Genomic DNA, 16,161 nt, shown 5'->3' on the forward strand with positions numbered 1-16,161 from the left:
GGTGTTGGACAAGATGATATGGCATACCTTCTATCTTTAAGGTGTTACCACATTGTGCTTTAAAAATAAGGGCAGAATAGCATGTACAGATTTTAAAGTAAGACAATAATAATAATTTATTAGAATATAGTACAGCCTTATTTGTGATCATAAAGTGGGAAAACTTCCTGGGTAACACTTAAACAATAACAGAGAAGCAATTCTTTGGAATTTACCATTTGGATATATTTAATTTCTTCTTTGACAAACAGGGATGACTCTGGAAGTCACTTTGACTCTGGAAGTCAAAGTGAACTTGGCCTTTTGGCTTTAAGAAATAAAGCTGCTTTATATGTGAAAGCTTAAATTTATATGTGACTGGTGCTATGATTGGAATATATCTCTCAAAATTTGTTTTTTTTTGGTAAATCTTAACACCAACATTAGGAAGTAGGGCTTTTAGGAGGTGACTAGATCATAAAAGACATAGAAATTAATGGTCTTACAGAAAAGGTCTCAAGCTGGGCACCAGTGGCTCATGCCTATAATCCTAAGCTACTCAAGAGGCTGAAATCTGAAGATTGTAGTTCAAAGCCAGACAGGACATGAAAGCCCATGAGACACTTATCTGTAATAAACTACTCAAAAAAAAAGCTGGAAGTGGTGCTGTGATTCAACTGGTAGAATGCTAGCCTTGAATTCAAAGAGGCTCAGGGACAGGCACTCAGGCACTCAGTTCAAGCCCCAGGACTGGCAAAACAAACAAACAAACAACACCCCCCCTCCCCCACAAATGTATCAGAACTTTTTCATCATTTGTGACCCAAGAAGAGGAATCACACAAGACCTACCTTTTGCTACTACCTTGATCTTGGACTTTTTAGCCTCTAGAAAAGTGAGGAATAGATTTTTATTGTATGTCACTTAATATTATGGTATTTTGTGATGGTATCTCATACTAAGATAATTGGTATCAACTATATTTTCTGAAAATGCTAACTCACAAAGGTCTCCACAGTGAATCAATAGAATTTCATTGAAAGTGTTCTAAATCTTATTTTTAATATAGTTCTTGCTTTGGTCCCATCTTTACTCTTCGTGGGCCATCCCCTCACTCCCCCCTCCCCCGCCTTCGGCCATAGGGCTTGAATTCACCGCGCTATCTCTGATTTTCTTTTGCTCAAGGCTTTCTACCACTTTAAGCCATAGCTCCACTTCTGGTTTTCTAGTGGTTAATTGGAGGTAAGAGTCTCACAGATTTTCCTCCCTGATTTTGAACCATGATCCTCAGATCTTAGCCTCCTGAGTAGCTAAGATTACAGGCATGAACCACCAGTGCCTGGCCCATCTTTACTCCTTATGCTCTGTCCTCCTTTGTAGAACGGAAATGCATCTTTAAGCATGTATTTTTTTATATTTACAGAGGCTCATTGATGAGTTGCCCTTGAGTCTGTAAGTGATTGTGAATTTAAATTTCTGAGCATTGTTAGGAAGATATTGGGACCCTTGGAGATGATGGACATTAGCCTTTGGGAGTGCTATGATTCTAAGAAATATCTCCCAAATACCCAAGTGTTAAAGCATTGGTCCCTAGTGTGTGAGGCTATTGGATGGTGATAGGATTTCTAAGGAGTGAGATCTAATAAGAGGTCTTAGATTATTGAGGGAGTTCTCTGAAAAGGGACAGAATCTTACTCTCTTTGTTTCCTGACTGCCATGAGATGAGTAGCTTCCTCCCACCAAGTGCTTCCATCATCATGTACTGTCTTCTCTCAGACCCAAAAACAATAAGGCCATCTGACCATGCATTAAAATATTCAAGATTATGACCCAAAAGAAACTCTTTCATTTTTAAAGTTTGTTATCTTGAGTGTTTTGCTATAGTGACAGAAAGTTTATCACTAAATCTTGAGTACTAAATTTACATAAAGTTAAGATATCTAGACATCAATAATTAATTGTTCATATCACTACAACACTAAGGTCTAAATATTTCAAATTCCAATATTTCAAATTCCAAATATTCTTGCACACACATTTGAGTACTTGATATAGTAGTCAAGAAGATGACAAGGTAATTATAGGATAATAAAGAATCCTAATTTGTCTACTTTGGAGAGGGGAAGGGGAATAACAAAACGCTGAAACAAGGACACAGGATGACCCACTGCAACAATGATATCCACAGACAGTTTACTGGAAATGAACTTTACAACTTTGGGTGGGGGGTGCGGGGGGGAAGTGAGGGGGGTGTGGGGAGGATGAGGGAAGTGGGGAAGGAAAGGGATAGTGGGATAACAAGGGAAGGGTTAACAATGCTCAACAAGAAATGCACTCATTGCCTTACTCATGTAACTGTAACCCCTCTGTACAGCATCTTTACAATAAAAAGAAATTAAAATAAATAAATACGCCTAAAGGAAGATGTTTCTATGTGAGCATATGATCCTAATTGTGATGCATATGGATATACAGACTTTTCAGAAGAGGACACTAAAACTTACCAACAAGTATTTTAAATTACAAAATAAAAAAAATAGCAGATGGAATCTTAAAAAGCAAATGGAAAAATTTCAGCATAAATGAGAAGAGGAGAATCACTTGCAGAATGTTAGAGTGGTAAAAACTGGTTCCTCAAAGAAAGCAAGAACACTGCCAAAAACTACCAAAATGAATGGTATAATAAGTCTGAAAACTACTCAAAGGCGCACAATAATCCAAGGAGTGTGTATTAAAACAACAACAACAAAAACAATAAAAGAAACCCAACAACAGGTAGATGTTAGTAAAACAAAGCTTCATAAAGTTTTAAATTGCCTTATTCCTACTACTCCTTTCTGTGTCTAGAGTTGCATTGAAAGCCAGTGGCCTCACAAACATGGTAACTACTGAAGCTAGCTGTTTAGCAGTCACCAGAGTGAGCAGAATGGATTTGGAGCAGTTCCAAAGTTTCATCTTCAGAGAGGCATCATTGTATAATCTGTAGCAGCTTCCTAAATACAACCATTCTCAGAGGTCATTTTCACATGATATAACTCAGAACATATACTCTGGTTGTATTGCATTTTTCAAATGTAATTAATGGCAACTGCTTAAAATTGCTTCTATTTCAAGTGACAATGCAGCTGTGACTATGAGAATTTGTATGCCATGTATTATCTCAATATCTGCTTATCAATAAAAATTAAGGAACAAAGAAACAGGAAAATATGACCAGAGAGAAAGCAAAAAAATATTAACAGAACTTGTTCCTGAAAAATTTTAGATGTTAGACTTACTAAAGATTTAAAAAATCTATTATTTTATTATTGTATTATTTCTTGGGTTAGGCACAGTGGTTTACACCTTGGTGTAAGGCCCAAGTTCAAACTCTAGTATCAAACACACACAAATATTTCTAGCTTTGATAAAATAAGCACAGTATGTCTCAATCACAAAAACTAATTTTAAAATATCTAATTTATATAAGATGTATAAAATGTAATTTGCTCAATTAGAAAATAGGCAAGAGATTTGAATTAGACATTTCTTCACAGTAACATCATCAGTAACATCATCAGTCATAAGTAAAATTATGAGATTCCTACTTACTAGAATGGTTATAATAAAAAAAATACATTAGCGAGTGAGGCTGTGGAGAAGCTGGAACCCTTATTCATGTCTGTGAGGATTTTAAGGTGGTTCATATACTTTGGAAACAGTGTTCCTAATTCTGGAAAGTGTTAAGCATAGAGTAACTGTATGACGTGGCAGTTTTATTTCTAAATTTCAAAGATATGAAGTCTTATGCCAACACACATAAAAAACAGGTACATAAATGCTCACAGATAATTATATGTAATAGCTAAAATTAAAGTAATTCATGTCCTTTAGTGAAGTAATAGATAACAAATGTGACATATTCAAATGATTTGTCCATGGAAAGGAATAAAATTCTGATATATACTGCAAGGATAAATCTTGAAAAACTACTGTAAGAAAAAAAAGACAAAGAAGTCTATATAGAAAGCAACTTAAAATGTCCAGATTAGGTCTGTTTCTACAGACAAAATAGGCTAGTAATTGTCAGAGGCTAGAGGGGATAAGGAAATGGAAGGAGGGTAGGGCTAAGAGTGTGGGGTTTGATTTGGGAATAACTAATGTTTAAAAAACATCTGGTGGTGATTCTCACATAGTAAATATACTGAAAGTTACTGAACTATAGATTTTTAAAAGGGTAAATTTTATGCTCTGAGGGAATGGGTGGGTAGGGAGAGATGAGTGAGGTTGTTCAAAGGAGTGACATTGATCCAGATATACTGTTTTCATACACTGTTTAAGAGCAACTCCTTCGAACAACTACTTACAGATAATTTTTTAAAATCTTAGGAATGACTGCAAGGGGATGTGAAATTGCTTGTGATGAATAAAGCAGACATACAGGTAAAAATAGAGATAAAAGAGATCATGACTTTCCATGTCAGAGAGAAGAATCTTGATTCTAGCTACCCAAGTGGACAAGAGGTTATACCATGGAAATATAAGGGAAAAGTGAAAGCAAAGTCTATGAGATATCGAGAATATTACCAAAGTAATAGTGGGAAGCAAGCAGCTGTTAGTACCAGTAGCAATGAAGACCCAATGAAGGCCCTAACTACATTCATTTATAGGTCCTTTAGGTTATCAAATGTTATCCATATTAAGTAATGCCTATAAAGATTTTTTTTCTAGTTGAATGGAAAAAGGAAAGAATGAACTGTACAACTTGGGGTGGTTGGGGAATAGAGAAAGTAGGAGAAAAATGAGGGAGGGGGTAACAAGTTCAACAAGAAATGTACTCACTGCCTTACATATGTATGTAACTGTAACTCCTCTGTACATCACCTTGACAATAAAATTAAATTTAAGACAAGAATAATTAAAATTAGAATGTCAGCTGGGTAGTCATACTGGGATTTTAACTGGAACTAGTATATTCAATGAGATTTTCAAGTAGGTCTCAAGGTAGACTGTAAAAGCCCAATCACCTCATTTTTGGGACATTCATAACTTCTCTCCTATTCTTCAAACAGCTGTCTGTGGCATGTGGGTAGCAGAATTTGAAGTGTGGCAGGTGTTTGTAATTTCCTTTCTCAAGGTCACAGGTGACTCTACCAGTGCAGTAGAAAAACCACAGCTTCTGAACCTCTTTCTTCCCACCAAACCCCAAGATCCTCTTCTCACATCCAGATTACTCTCTGCAACATAGGTGTCTTTAACCCATCCCACAACTATTAAAATGGAAGTGACACTTTTTCCTAGGGTATTAACTAAGATTCGGTCCATTAACTTCAAATCATTATGATTCAAACTTCTTGGTGGGTGGGATATTTTAGAAACTGGTTCTCTTAAATAACTTCCTGGGAAGGATTCTGTATTGAGCTGTTTCTCCTCTCAAGATCTTCATAAACCCTTTAAACCATCATATTGTTCTGCCTTTCCAGTGGTATTCTCCTGTCTACATCATTCATAGAACACCTCCTGCCTAATCACATTAAAAGTGATGTTGAGAAGATCAGATTAGATAATAAGACAGTATATAGCAGAATGGTTTTAAAACATAAATTGTTTCTTAAATGTTAACTGCTTTAATTTCCACAAAATTTGTCTTAGGTTACTAACATAAAAGTTGAATTCACATAAATTAATTATTTTAGAATGTTTATACTTTTGGTTTTTATAACACATTCACACACTAAATTTAAATTTTTCCAGATAATTCTTAAAGATCTTATGCCTCAGTTTTCTCTCACTGGCAAATGTTGATGATGATAATACAATGTCTTTATTTTACAGAAATATGACAGGATAGTGAAATCATCTAAACAAAATAGTGCCAGAAGCTTATGTCTGAAATCCTAGCTACTCAGGAGGCTGAGAGCCACGGATTGTGGTTCAAAGCCAGCCTGGACAGGAAAGTCTGAGACTCTTATCTTAAACTTACCACCAAAGAGCCAGAACTGGCACTGTGGCTCAAGAGGTAGAGTGCTAGCCTTGAGCAGAAAAGCTCAGGGACAGCCTAGGCCCTGAGTTCAAGCTCCAGGACTGGTGCTTGCACGTGCGCATGTGTGCATGAAAAGAACAGCTCAGAGATATGGAACTGTGCAAACCTGACTACAGCTAGAAAATCTGTGGAGCATTAGTAGGGGCAGGTGGTAGATGTCTCTCTTCAAAGAATAACAGTGTATTATTCAACAACTTTCAGGGTTTGGCCTCATGAATACTAGGTAAGAACAATACCACTGAGCTACAACACTAACTCCTCTCCCTCCCCACCCTCCCTTCATAGCTACCTACCTACCTACCTTCACATCTATACATTTCTCTTTTTTTTTGGCATTACTGGAGTTGAACTCCTCTGGCTTTGTCATTTTGACAGTCTCACAAACATTTCTGCCCAGGCTGCCCTTGAATCTTGGACCTTTTACTCTCATTTTACAAGTAGCAAGGATTACAGGTGTGAGCCACCAACATTTCAATAGTTTGGTAACTTTTTGATAAATTTCTTTCCAAATGGAAAATGATATTTCTATAATCATGAAAGTTACTTTTTTTCCTTTTCAAATTACAGGTTTTGTTTTATTCTTTCAATAGCTGCTCTGAACTTTGGTTACCCATCTATTACTATTCTATGTTTACATCACTTTCTGAATGAGTTCAAGTTCTACCCAAAAGACATATTTTGCATATAAAAACATATTAAAACAACAAATGATATAATTCTGTTATTTCAAGCCTTGTTATACAAGGCTCTGTATAGCACTATGCTATGTACTATTGTCTTCTGATAATTTTCTGAATTGCAGGTTTGTTAGATAAAAAATTTGGCAATACAAAGCAAAATGGAAAAACAAAAGTCAATGGAGTTTGCCAACAGTAAAAGAAATCAACATAGGATTCATAAATTATAAAGAATGGAAGAAAATACTAAAGTGAAGATATTTTTAAAAAATGTGCTATGGACAACTATAAGTGCTTTGAAAGAGAACCCACTTTGCAATTACATTTGAATTTCAATAGTTTTAATAGAACCACTACTTTATTGATAAGTGAAAACAGGTTCTTTTATGACTTAAGTTATAAAGGCTTATAGTTTATGGGTTCCTTATCCACCCTGCAATTATCTACAGGAAGAGATTGGCCACAGGTTCTATTTAATGAGTTTTATAGGGGCATATTCACTTCAGATTACATACTATGAATTCCTGGAAAATGCCATAATTTGGGGAAAATAAAATATATCCTTTGAATCAAGACATTTTACTTGAATTCATGCATTTATCCATGAACAAGCTATTATAAATATTACATTAAAATGTGGAAGTCATATATATGTTTACATATGTATATAGGATATCATTTAAAGTGTAATAATATAATACATAGCAAACTATAAACCTAAAGGCCTAAATACAACAATAAAATCTAACATCAAGGGCTAGGAACGCAGCTCAGTGGTAGAGCACTTGCCTTGCATGCATGAGGCCCTGGGTTCGATTCCTCAGCACCACATAAGCAAAAAAAAGAAAAAAACAGCCGGAATTGGCACTGTGGCTCAAGTGGTAGAGTGCTAGCCTTGAGCTGAAGAGCTGAAGGATAGTGTCCAGGCCCAGAGTTCAGGACCCACGACTGGACCCCCCCCCCCAAAAAAAAACAAAACCACACACACACACACACACACACACACACAAATCTAACATCAATGATTCAAAATGTTGCAGAATCAATATAAATATTATATCAATCCATGATACTAAGGAAACAATTTAATTTCTATAACTCAGAAGTACCTTTATGAATAAATATATTGTTAAAGATAGTCAACATCATGGACATCTCAAATATTTCTGAAATAGCAAAATAAGTCTAAAACATATTAAGGTTTACTACTGATAAACAATGTAACAAAAATGTATTCATCTATCTTTAGAAAATATAAATGGAATGGTAAGTGTAGAATGAATTACTAGCTTGTAAAGTTTGTTTGATACCAAGAATAATACTGAGACAATATTAAATTTTAAATCAAGGAGGGAAACTTTAAATCCTAATAACTAAGGTTAACAGACAAGTGGCAAATATTCCATAATTGGTCTGTGTCAGTTTCTTTGAAAATGTAAGCTATTATTTTTATACCCCCCAAAAGCTATTATTTTTTATACCCCAAAAATCTGTTTGTGAAAAGAAAACATGCTCTCACTAGCAAGAGCTATAGGATCACTGAATAAGAATAAAGGAGTAATATTAATTGACCATTACAGGTTTGAAATGTAGGAACTTCACAAAAATTTAAGCCATTTATTAGAATAGCCTGTACTGATGCCATTTAAATATTATATCAGTTTCAGATAAAATTAATTAAAAACAATACTCAAATCACTAAAAGATTCCTTGTATATTCAGCCTGGTATCTTTTAATGCATATTGATTCTGTCAGAATATATGGAAATCTATGCATATGGTCACAGTTAAAGAGAAGATACGTCTTAGCTATCCTCCTCAGAAACATTTCCTTCTAGTTGCGGTTTTTCTTTGATTTTCAAATAAACCCTTCATTCAAAGTAAATAAAAGACTAAGCCAGTGCTGACTTAACTATTAACTCACTTTTACACCTGCCTTTCAGGGTGCAGACAATGACCTCTGATTAATCTGAGGTTGATAATACCCTACCTTGCCACAGACTATAAGCAGGTGCAGGAACTGGTTCTTAAAGTGGCATGATCTAATTCCTTTCACACAATCTAATATTATATCATGCATGCCTTATTTGCTTTTCCTCTAACAGTACGATGTGTGAGTAAATATTCAGGAAAAATGTCAGTGAGAAGAGCGTTCCATATTTAATCATCAAATCAGAACTAGGACATTATATAAAAATAAAATATATACTATATACAAGTAGACCTAGAAGATTACTCAAATGAAATGATAACAATCAGCTGATGATCATTGTCTCTTCCACAACACTAAATGCCAGAAGCAAAGAAGATCAATTACTATCATGCTTTTATATGAAAATGTTATGTATAAATAAACAAAAACATGTCCTATGCAGAGATAACTGAGGGAACTTTTAGGTATGTATACTTTAAGTAACTCATCTCTCAACTTGTATTTCTTGAAAAATAGTTTGAAATTTTATTCTTAGATATAAACAAAATTAAGAGCTCAGTATGTAAAACCAGAGGTATTATGAGTTTAAAAATTTTATTCCTTTTCATGTAAGGGTTCATACCATGTAGGGATGTTCTTTTTCACATTATTTTTAAGTGATAAAAAACTCACACCAGCAAAAAAGAAGACTTCATGTAATTAATAAAAATCAAAGAAGGAAATAATAAAAAAGGCAGTAATCAGGAGCATTTGACAAGCTAACAGATGGTTTTCTTCTCAGTCTAATCTATATTTACTTAAGGGATACTAGACACTACATTATGGTTCTTTAACTACACATACATAAACACATATATGTGTGTGTATATATACATTTATATATATATATATATATATATATACATTTATATATATATATATACCCACACACATATATATAGCATTCCCTGGAACAGAGGCCTGAAAAATTCTCAATTCTCAATTCCTCATTCCTCACCTGCTGAATAGCTGCAACTTGCATTTATCACTCCCTTAGACCAAAGCCCTAGGAAATTGGGGATTAGGTACAGGGGCAAGAAGTCACTCAGGCCCTTTTCATCAGCTGTTCAGAAATTCTAGTCCATTCTCTTTTGATCTTTTTATTCTGCAATTTATCAGCATGAGATGATCTACAATCAGCCTCAAGGGAATAACAAGAAAACTGAGTGGAGTTGTACTTTCATTAGTTCTAGAATGTACCAACAAAACAAATGTAAACACAGGTGCCTATAGGTACACCTATAGGAACAAAATGAATTTGAAAATTATTGAAAAATAATGCAGTAACTGAATATATTATTTGCATACATTAAAAATAAATTTTCCTTTTTGACAATCTTTTATTTAGCATTAAAGAATTAAACTTTTATAATGTTATGACGCTTTTGTATATTTACTGAAGGAAACCTGAAACACATACTATATAGCTAAGTGCCTTTAGTATCCCATACATTAGTCTTTTCTGGAGTCCCTCACATTATCAAACATTTTAAATTACTCAGTTATATGGATTTTTCACAAATAGAAAATAAGCAATGTTCTTGTGGGGTAATTACTAATCAAAAATTTCAAATATGGCTTAAGATAATCTTTATTTCCGCAGAAAAAAGGTATTACCATATCTTTCTCACAATAGGAAATGGCAAGCCATATGAAAAACTTGAAAGACATTGTATAGAAAACATAAGAATATTATGTTGAAGGAAAAGTAAGATGTACTTCATTCTGCATCATCGTATTAATCTTCCCAAAGGAAACTATCAACTAATGTATATTTTATATAAATATATTCAGAGACCAGGTAAATCTAATTTTCTGCCTTTCATAAAGTATCTATAGTATATAATAAATAGTAATGCAATGCCTTTTGGTCTCTAGTAATAGAATAAAAATATTTTATTTCTATATTAAAAAAGCAAAGTAACCTGGAAATTAAGTATTATGACATTCTCCCACTATTTTAAGACATTTAGTAATATACTATTGTACAAAATTTATTTTTAAAGAGCTTTGTTTTAAATAAAACCAGAAACTCTATTAAAATTAATATAACCAGGGACCTATGAAAAAGTATTTGTTTTCCTAAATCTCGGAAAAAAAATTTTCTTCATTAGTTAGAAAATATGAAGTTACTTTTCCTGTAGGGATAAGGTTCTAAGAGTTTTCTGCATTGGGATTTTGTGTCATAACCATACCACCTTTGTAATTTCTTTCTTTTTCTTTTTTCTTTTTTTTTTGTTGGTGGTGGGGCCTGAACTCTGGCCTAGGTGCTGTCCTTCAGCTCTTCAGCTCAAGGCTAGCGCTCTAGCACGTGTGTGTGTGTGTGTATGTGTGTGTCTGTGTCTGTGTGTGTGTGAATCTAGGTCCTCAAGCATGTTAGACAGACAATGTACCACCTGAGTTACATCTCCCACCCTTCTGAACAGTATTAAAAATGTAGGAAGAACTGTCTTACCGTTGGTGGTGAATCTACCTGATGGTTACAAGGCCTTCTTTCTATGCTGATAATTCCTGTGGAAAGATAAGAATTAGATACATCTGGTTATTATGCCTATCCATCTTTTTAATACATTTGCCTCATATGTATGAGAAAAGCTCTTTTCTACCAAAGTAGTTTGCTTCCTTTCCTTTAATTTGAGAATATTGTTTTTCTTAGGTTCCTGCTTTGGCCAGGTGGCTTGGTCCTTGTTAAAAACATTTTAGTTATGCATCTTTTTCCTGAAAACTTTAATTAAGACATCCTGTTAGAATTCGTTGATGTTTAGTTGCTCCTATTAATTAAGCCACATCCTTTTGCAGATTATAAGCCTAAGCTCAGCTAATGTGTGAGCAGAGGGGCAGGTTCTGCTGAGTTGGGTATAAAAAGGGAGCAGCCTCCATGCTCGGTGTGCTTGCTTACCAGATTTTTGGCTGATGGTGCAACCTTGTGCAGAAGTAAACTTTGTCTTGCTGAGTTCCTTTTGAATTGGTGTTCTTATTCCTATGCAACAACCCAACATCCTGAGATATTTCTAATATACAATTTACAAGAAAAAAGCTCCACTCAGATGGAAGTATCTTTCTGAATGATTTCATGAATTCGTTGGTCAGAAACAGTTGGTGAATTTAGCTAAGATATCTGACTGTAGCTAAGCCAATTTTTCCATTCACGGGGCATCCAGTAGTAAGTTAACATGTGCCAATATCCTATTTTCTACTAAAAATTATACTATTATCTGTCACTGCTGACTTGAGGTCTTAAGTTTTATAGAAAAATATCATAAGGACTATGAAAGGGATTACTTGTTCCTTATTTTCTCAAAAGGACACATCTACTTGATTTTTCTTTGATGTGACTTCCTATTATGACATAGTCTATATTTATTCAATCATCATGGAGTGTTTGAGGGAAAAAAAGTTCTTCTAAGTCTCTCATTTACAATGGTAACATTATAGCAAATTCTTGAGAAATATCCTTTTATCTTTTTGTTTCCAGTGTCCTTTATTGCATTTCTTTATAATAAGCAGCCTTTAAGGATTTGACACATTTCATCTCATCTGTAAGAAACTGGATCAGTCAAGCTCAAGTTAAAACTATACACAGCTGTGGGTCTCATTTATTTTCCAATCTCTGTTCATCAGCATACGTACATGTGAGTTAGGGTATTAGAATAGTCTGCACAAATAACAGTCCAAGACTTGTTAGAGTGAGAAACATTCTCCCTGTTAATAAAAATCAACAAAATTCCTACTTCAAAGTATTAATTTTTCTCTTTTACAAGCATGTAACTAATTTTTCTTAAAGATAAAGGATTAAGTGAGATGAATAGAACACAACTGCCTTTCTTACTTTGCAAGAGCATATTTAAGGTGAACAAAGCAGTAGGAAACACTTAACATAAAAATTTGTTTCATTAAAAACACTATTTCAAAGCAAAAAATGCCAAACAAACACCTCTCACTTGATTTGTCAATATTGTTAGCCAGTTCAGTAGAAAGTGCAATATCAACATCCATCAAGTATCATTTATTAAGTGGGTATGTGTCATTCGGGGATAGAAGATGTATAAATAATAATTTATCTATTATTTCAAACTTCACATTTAATAAAACAGAGATGTCTTATCTTAAAAAATATACAGCAAATGAACCAGATTCTGTCTTAAGTGTGGTCAGTCTTCATGGCTTGGCATGACACATTTACTCTCATGAAAGAGAGGTCACGTGATGATGGGTTTAGGAATTAACAATTTACAGTCTTTCCTCACTTGTAATCTGCTATAAAATTGACCTAGGCTAATTACTGATTTTAAAATTATTATCTAATTAGGAAGTAACTTTACTTGGAAATAATCTAACTTTAAAATTATGTAAACATAAAGAATACAAATCCAATCTTCAAATCTATATCCTTAAATAAAAGAAATAACTTAAGGAAAAATGTTCTAAAATAGCTTGCTATTTTAAGTGAATTTCACTTTAAAAAATCTGTATTAGTGTGCCTCATTTTACTTTTATTAAGTATAACAATAGTTGAAAACTCATAATGAGTAGGCTGTTGTAATGTTAATTTTCTATCAACTTGGCTAAGCCATTGTGCCAGACACTTGGTCAAACATTATTATAGATGTTCCTTTGTAGGCTTTTATTGGATAGGATTAACATTTAAGTCAGTAGGTCTTGAGTAAAATAGACTACCCTCCCTAATCTAAGTGGTTTTATCCAGTCATTTGAAGTTTTAAAAAAAATCACTGACCTCTTCTGAGAGAAGGGAATTTTGACAACAGATTGTCTTTTGAATTGAGCTGTAACTCTTCTCCTTGCAATTCACTTTATTTAGATTTCTTTTTTTTTGGGGGGGGGGGTCCGGTCATGGGTTCTGAACTCTGGGCCTGGGCGCTGTCCCTCAGTTCTTCAGCTCAAGGCCAGTGCTCTACCACTTGAGCCACAGTGCCACTTACTGTTTTTCTTTTTTCTGCTTATGTGGTGCTGAGGAATGGAACCCAGGGCATGCAAGGCAAGCGCTCTACCACTGAGCCACCTTCCCAGCCCTTTATTTAGATTTCTTCGTGTCCAGTTCTCTTGAGACTATGTAAGGTCTTCTCAGTATTACTGTAAGTACATACTAACCAAAATGCAACTTATATTATTTTTTCTTCTGGATTATTGATGTAAATCATTATTCACACCTACAAAAATGCATGGGAATTATTACAAATTTATAAAGAAAAAATTATGTAAGAAAAAAATTAAACATTTTATACTATGCCTAACAAAAAAAAAAAGTTTTTTCTCCTATGCCTTGAGATTTCTACTCTAATTCAGTTGTATCATTTATATAGAACACTCTAAATCACTGTATATCCAAAGAGCCATTGAATAATAGATTGTTGGGATTAAAAATTCTTTTATTTTGGTTGTCTGTGTAAGACCACTATCATCCAACTTCTGATATTTTAGATAAATTCAATGCTAATCTGATTTTCTTTTCTAAGGAAACAACTTAGTCCTCCTATGCAGAAGCTTGTAGTATTTTCCTGTTATTTAGGAAGTTAGTAATCTTACTAGCATATTTCTAATGTGTCTTTCTTATCATTAATTTTTCCTTGATGAGATCTTTAATCTCTGGAGTAAGACCATTCTGTGTTCAGGTAAATTTTATCCTCAATTTTGCAGTTCAACTTATCTTTATCTCTGCAGTTCTCTTTGTGATAAATGTTTCCACTTTCTAGGTGAACGCTTTCTTTCATGCGAATGATTTTAAAGTTTGAAATCATGTACATTGGCTAACTCTAGAATTTATCAGCCCTCTTCCTGATAAAAAGTTTATCAGAGTATGAGCAAGAAGTTTGTCCTGGGATCCATTGCCAGTATGTTAGAGCTAAAGATGAGCCAGAAAGGGCTTAGTTGTACTTGAGGCTAAGAGAAGACCTATGGAGGTTGATCAAGTCTCTTCCAAAAGTTTGGGGGAAAAATGGAGTTTGAGTGCTCTTAGCCAGTGGAAATGATAAATGCCTGCAGAACTGTCAATATCTTTCAGATTAATGTATTTAGTTTATCAAGGCAGGGGCTTCTACTTGGGCTTTTAAGCTAAATTATTGAGTTGGCTATAAGTGGCAACTGATGAGGCTTTTGAAGAGAAACCTGTTTGCGTTTGGGTAACAACTCAAATTTCTGTCAGTACACTTGGGAACAGAAACCATTAAGAGAAAAAGAAAGCAAAAAAGCCAACTTTAACAGGTGCCTCAGTAACCTGAAGAATACAAAATTAACAAAAATGGCAATAGCACTGAGACCAATGGAGAATTAAAGTATCTCTTAAAAACAGATCAAATGGAAAACACTAATAAAGAATTCTATCTAATACAGTTAGCAAACACTAAAGAGGACCTCATTTTAAAGAAAGGAAACAGTGGCTATCAGGATGAAAATTAGGTGGTAGGTAATATTCCCAAGGTCACACAACCAACGGGCAGAGTATCCCAATTAAAACCAGGCTTCAATGACACAAATCCTCTGAGATGTCAAAGCCAAAAGACAAAGAAAATATTTGTAATGTTTGTTATATTAAGTTTCCCTATTGTATAGTTAAGACAAACAAATATAAAGATAATTGTAAGTTTGAATTGTAATGGTAATTCAAACTCATTTTTTAAAAATTAAATTTTACTTTCTACCTATGTTCACTGGAAGAACCCAGAAGTAATGACTTGCTAATAGCAATGGGTGCACTGAGTCCTAGTCTGTAGTTTCTGAATTCCATTTTTTATTTATAATACTAGAGCTCCTTGAAGAAATGTCTTATTAAAGCTCTAGGGCAGGGAAATCACAAGGTGACCCAAAAACATCCTAAGTAAGGAAGTGCTGAAAGGTTAAATGGCTCTTATGGAAGATATAGAATAGGATAAAGGTGTTGCCAAAGTAAGACACAGTTTGAACAACAAAGGAATGATAGTAAAGAATTATGACAAATTTAGAGAACAATCATAAAAAAGAGAAGCAGAGAAAGCAAAAAGGAATTAATCTACCTTACTGAAGAATACCAGTCAATATAGTACACATGCTGACAGCATTAGAATAAACCATTATTTTGGGAGTTGGAGATTTAGCTCAGTGGAAGAGTATAAATCTGGACTTAATTCTAAATAAAATCTGTATACAAAATTTCTTAGGATATTTTTGACATAATTAGGGAAATAAAAATATGAGCTAATGATAAATATGAAACATAATTATTAGTTTTTAGGTATGATCCTAGAGTAAGTTTCCCATAAATACTGCCTGGTAAACTGAATAAATCAATTTTTAAAACTGTAAGACTATTTTCAGTAAATAATGATTTCATTAGAGTATTTCTACCAAAATATAGGATATTTTTTGTTTCTGTTAAAAAAAACAAAGATGGAAATTAGTCATTTACTCTTTGTGAAATTAAAGGTGAACATTTTTCAGAAAGAAAAGTTGACCTGAAAAGATTTGAATTAAAACAATATTCTGCTTTTTACTTATTAAGCATTTAAAATAAAAACTTT

At 33.8% G+C, this 16,161-nt stretch overlaps 1 protein-coding gene across 5 annotated transcripts in view; it reads right to left on the reverse strand.

Moving 5' to 3' along the window:
- Positions 1–16,161, reverse strand: part of Ahi1 (Abelson helper integration site 1) — a 129,425-nt gene that overhangs the window by 28,431 nt on the left and 84,833 nt on the right. For all 5 annotated transcript variants that reach the window (XM_042688530.1, XM_042688848.1, XM_042688622.1 and 2 more), the window contains one exon: positions 11,106–11,161. In XM_042688530.1, coding sequence (XP_042544464.1) covers positions 11,106–11,161 — 56 coding nt within the window. The remainder of the gene's footprint in view (positions 1–11,105; positions 11,162–16,161) is intronic.

This window comes from Dipodomys spectabilis, unplaced genomic scaffold, assembly GCF_019054845.1.
Source record: "Dipodomys spectabilis isolate Male_0828 unplaced genomic scaffold, ASM1905484v1 ptg000001l, whole genome shotgun sequence".
Lineage (NCBI taxonomy): Eukaryota > Metazoa > Chordata > Mammalia > Rodentia > Heteromyidae > Dipodomys > Dipodomys spectabilis.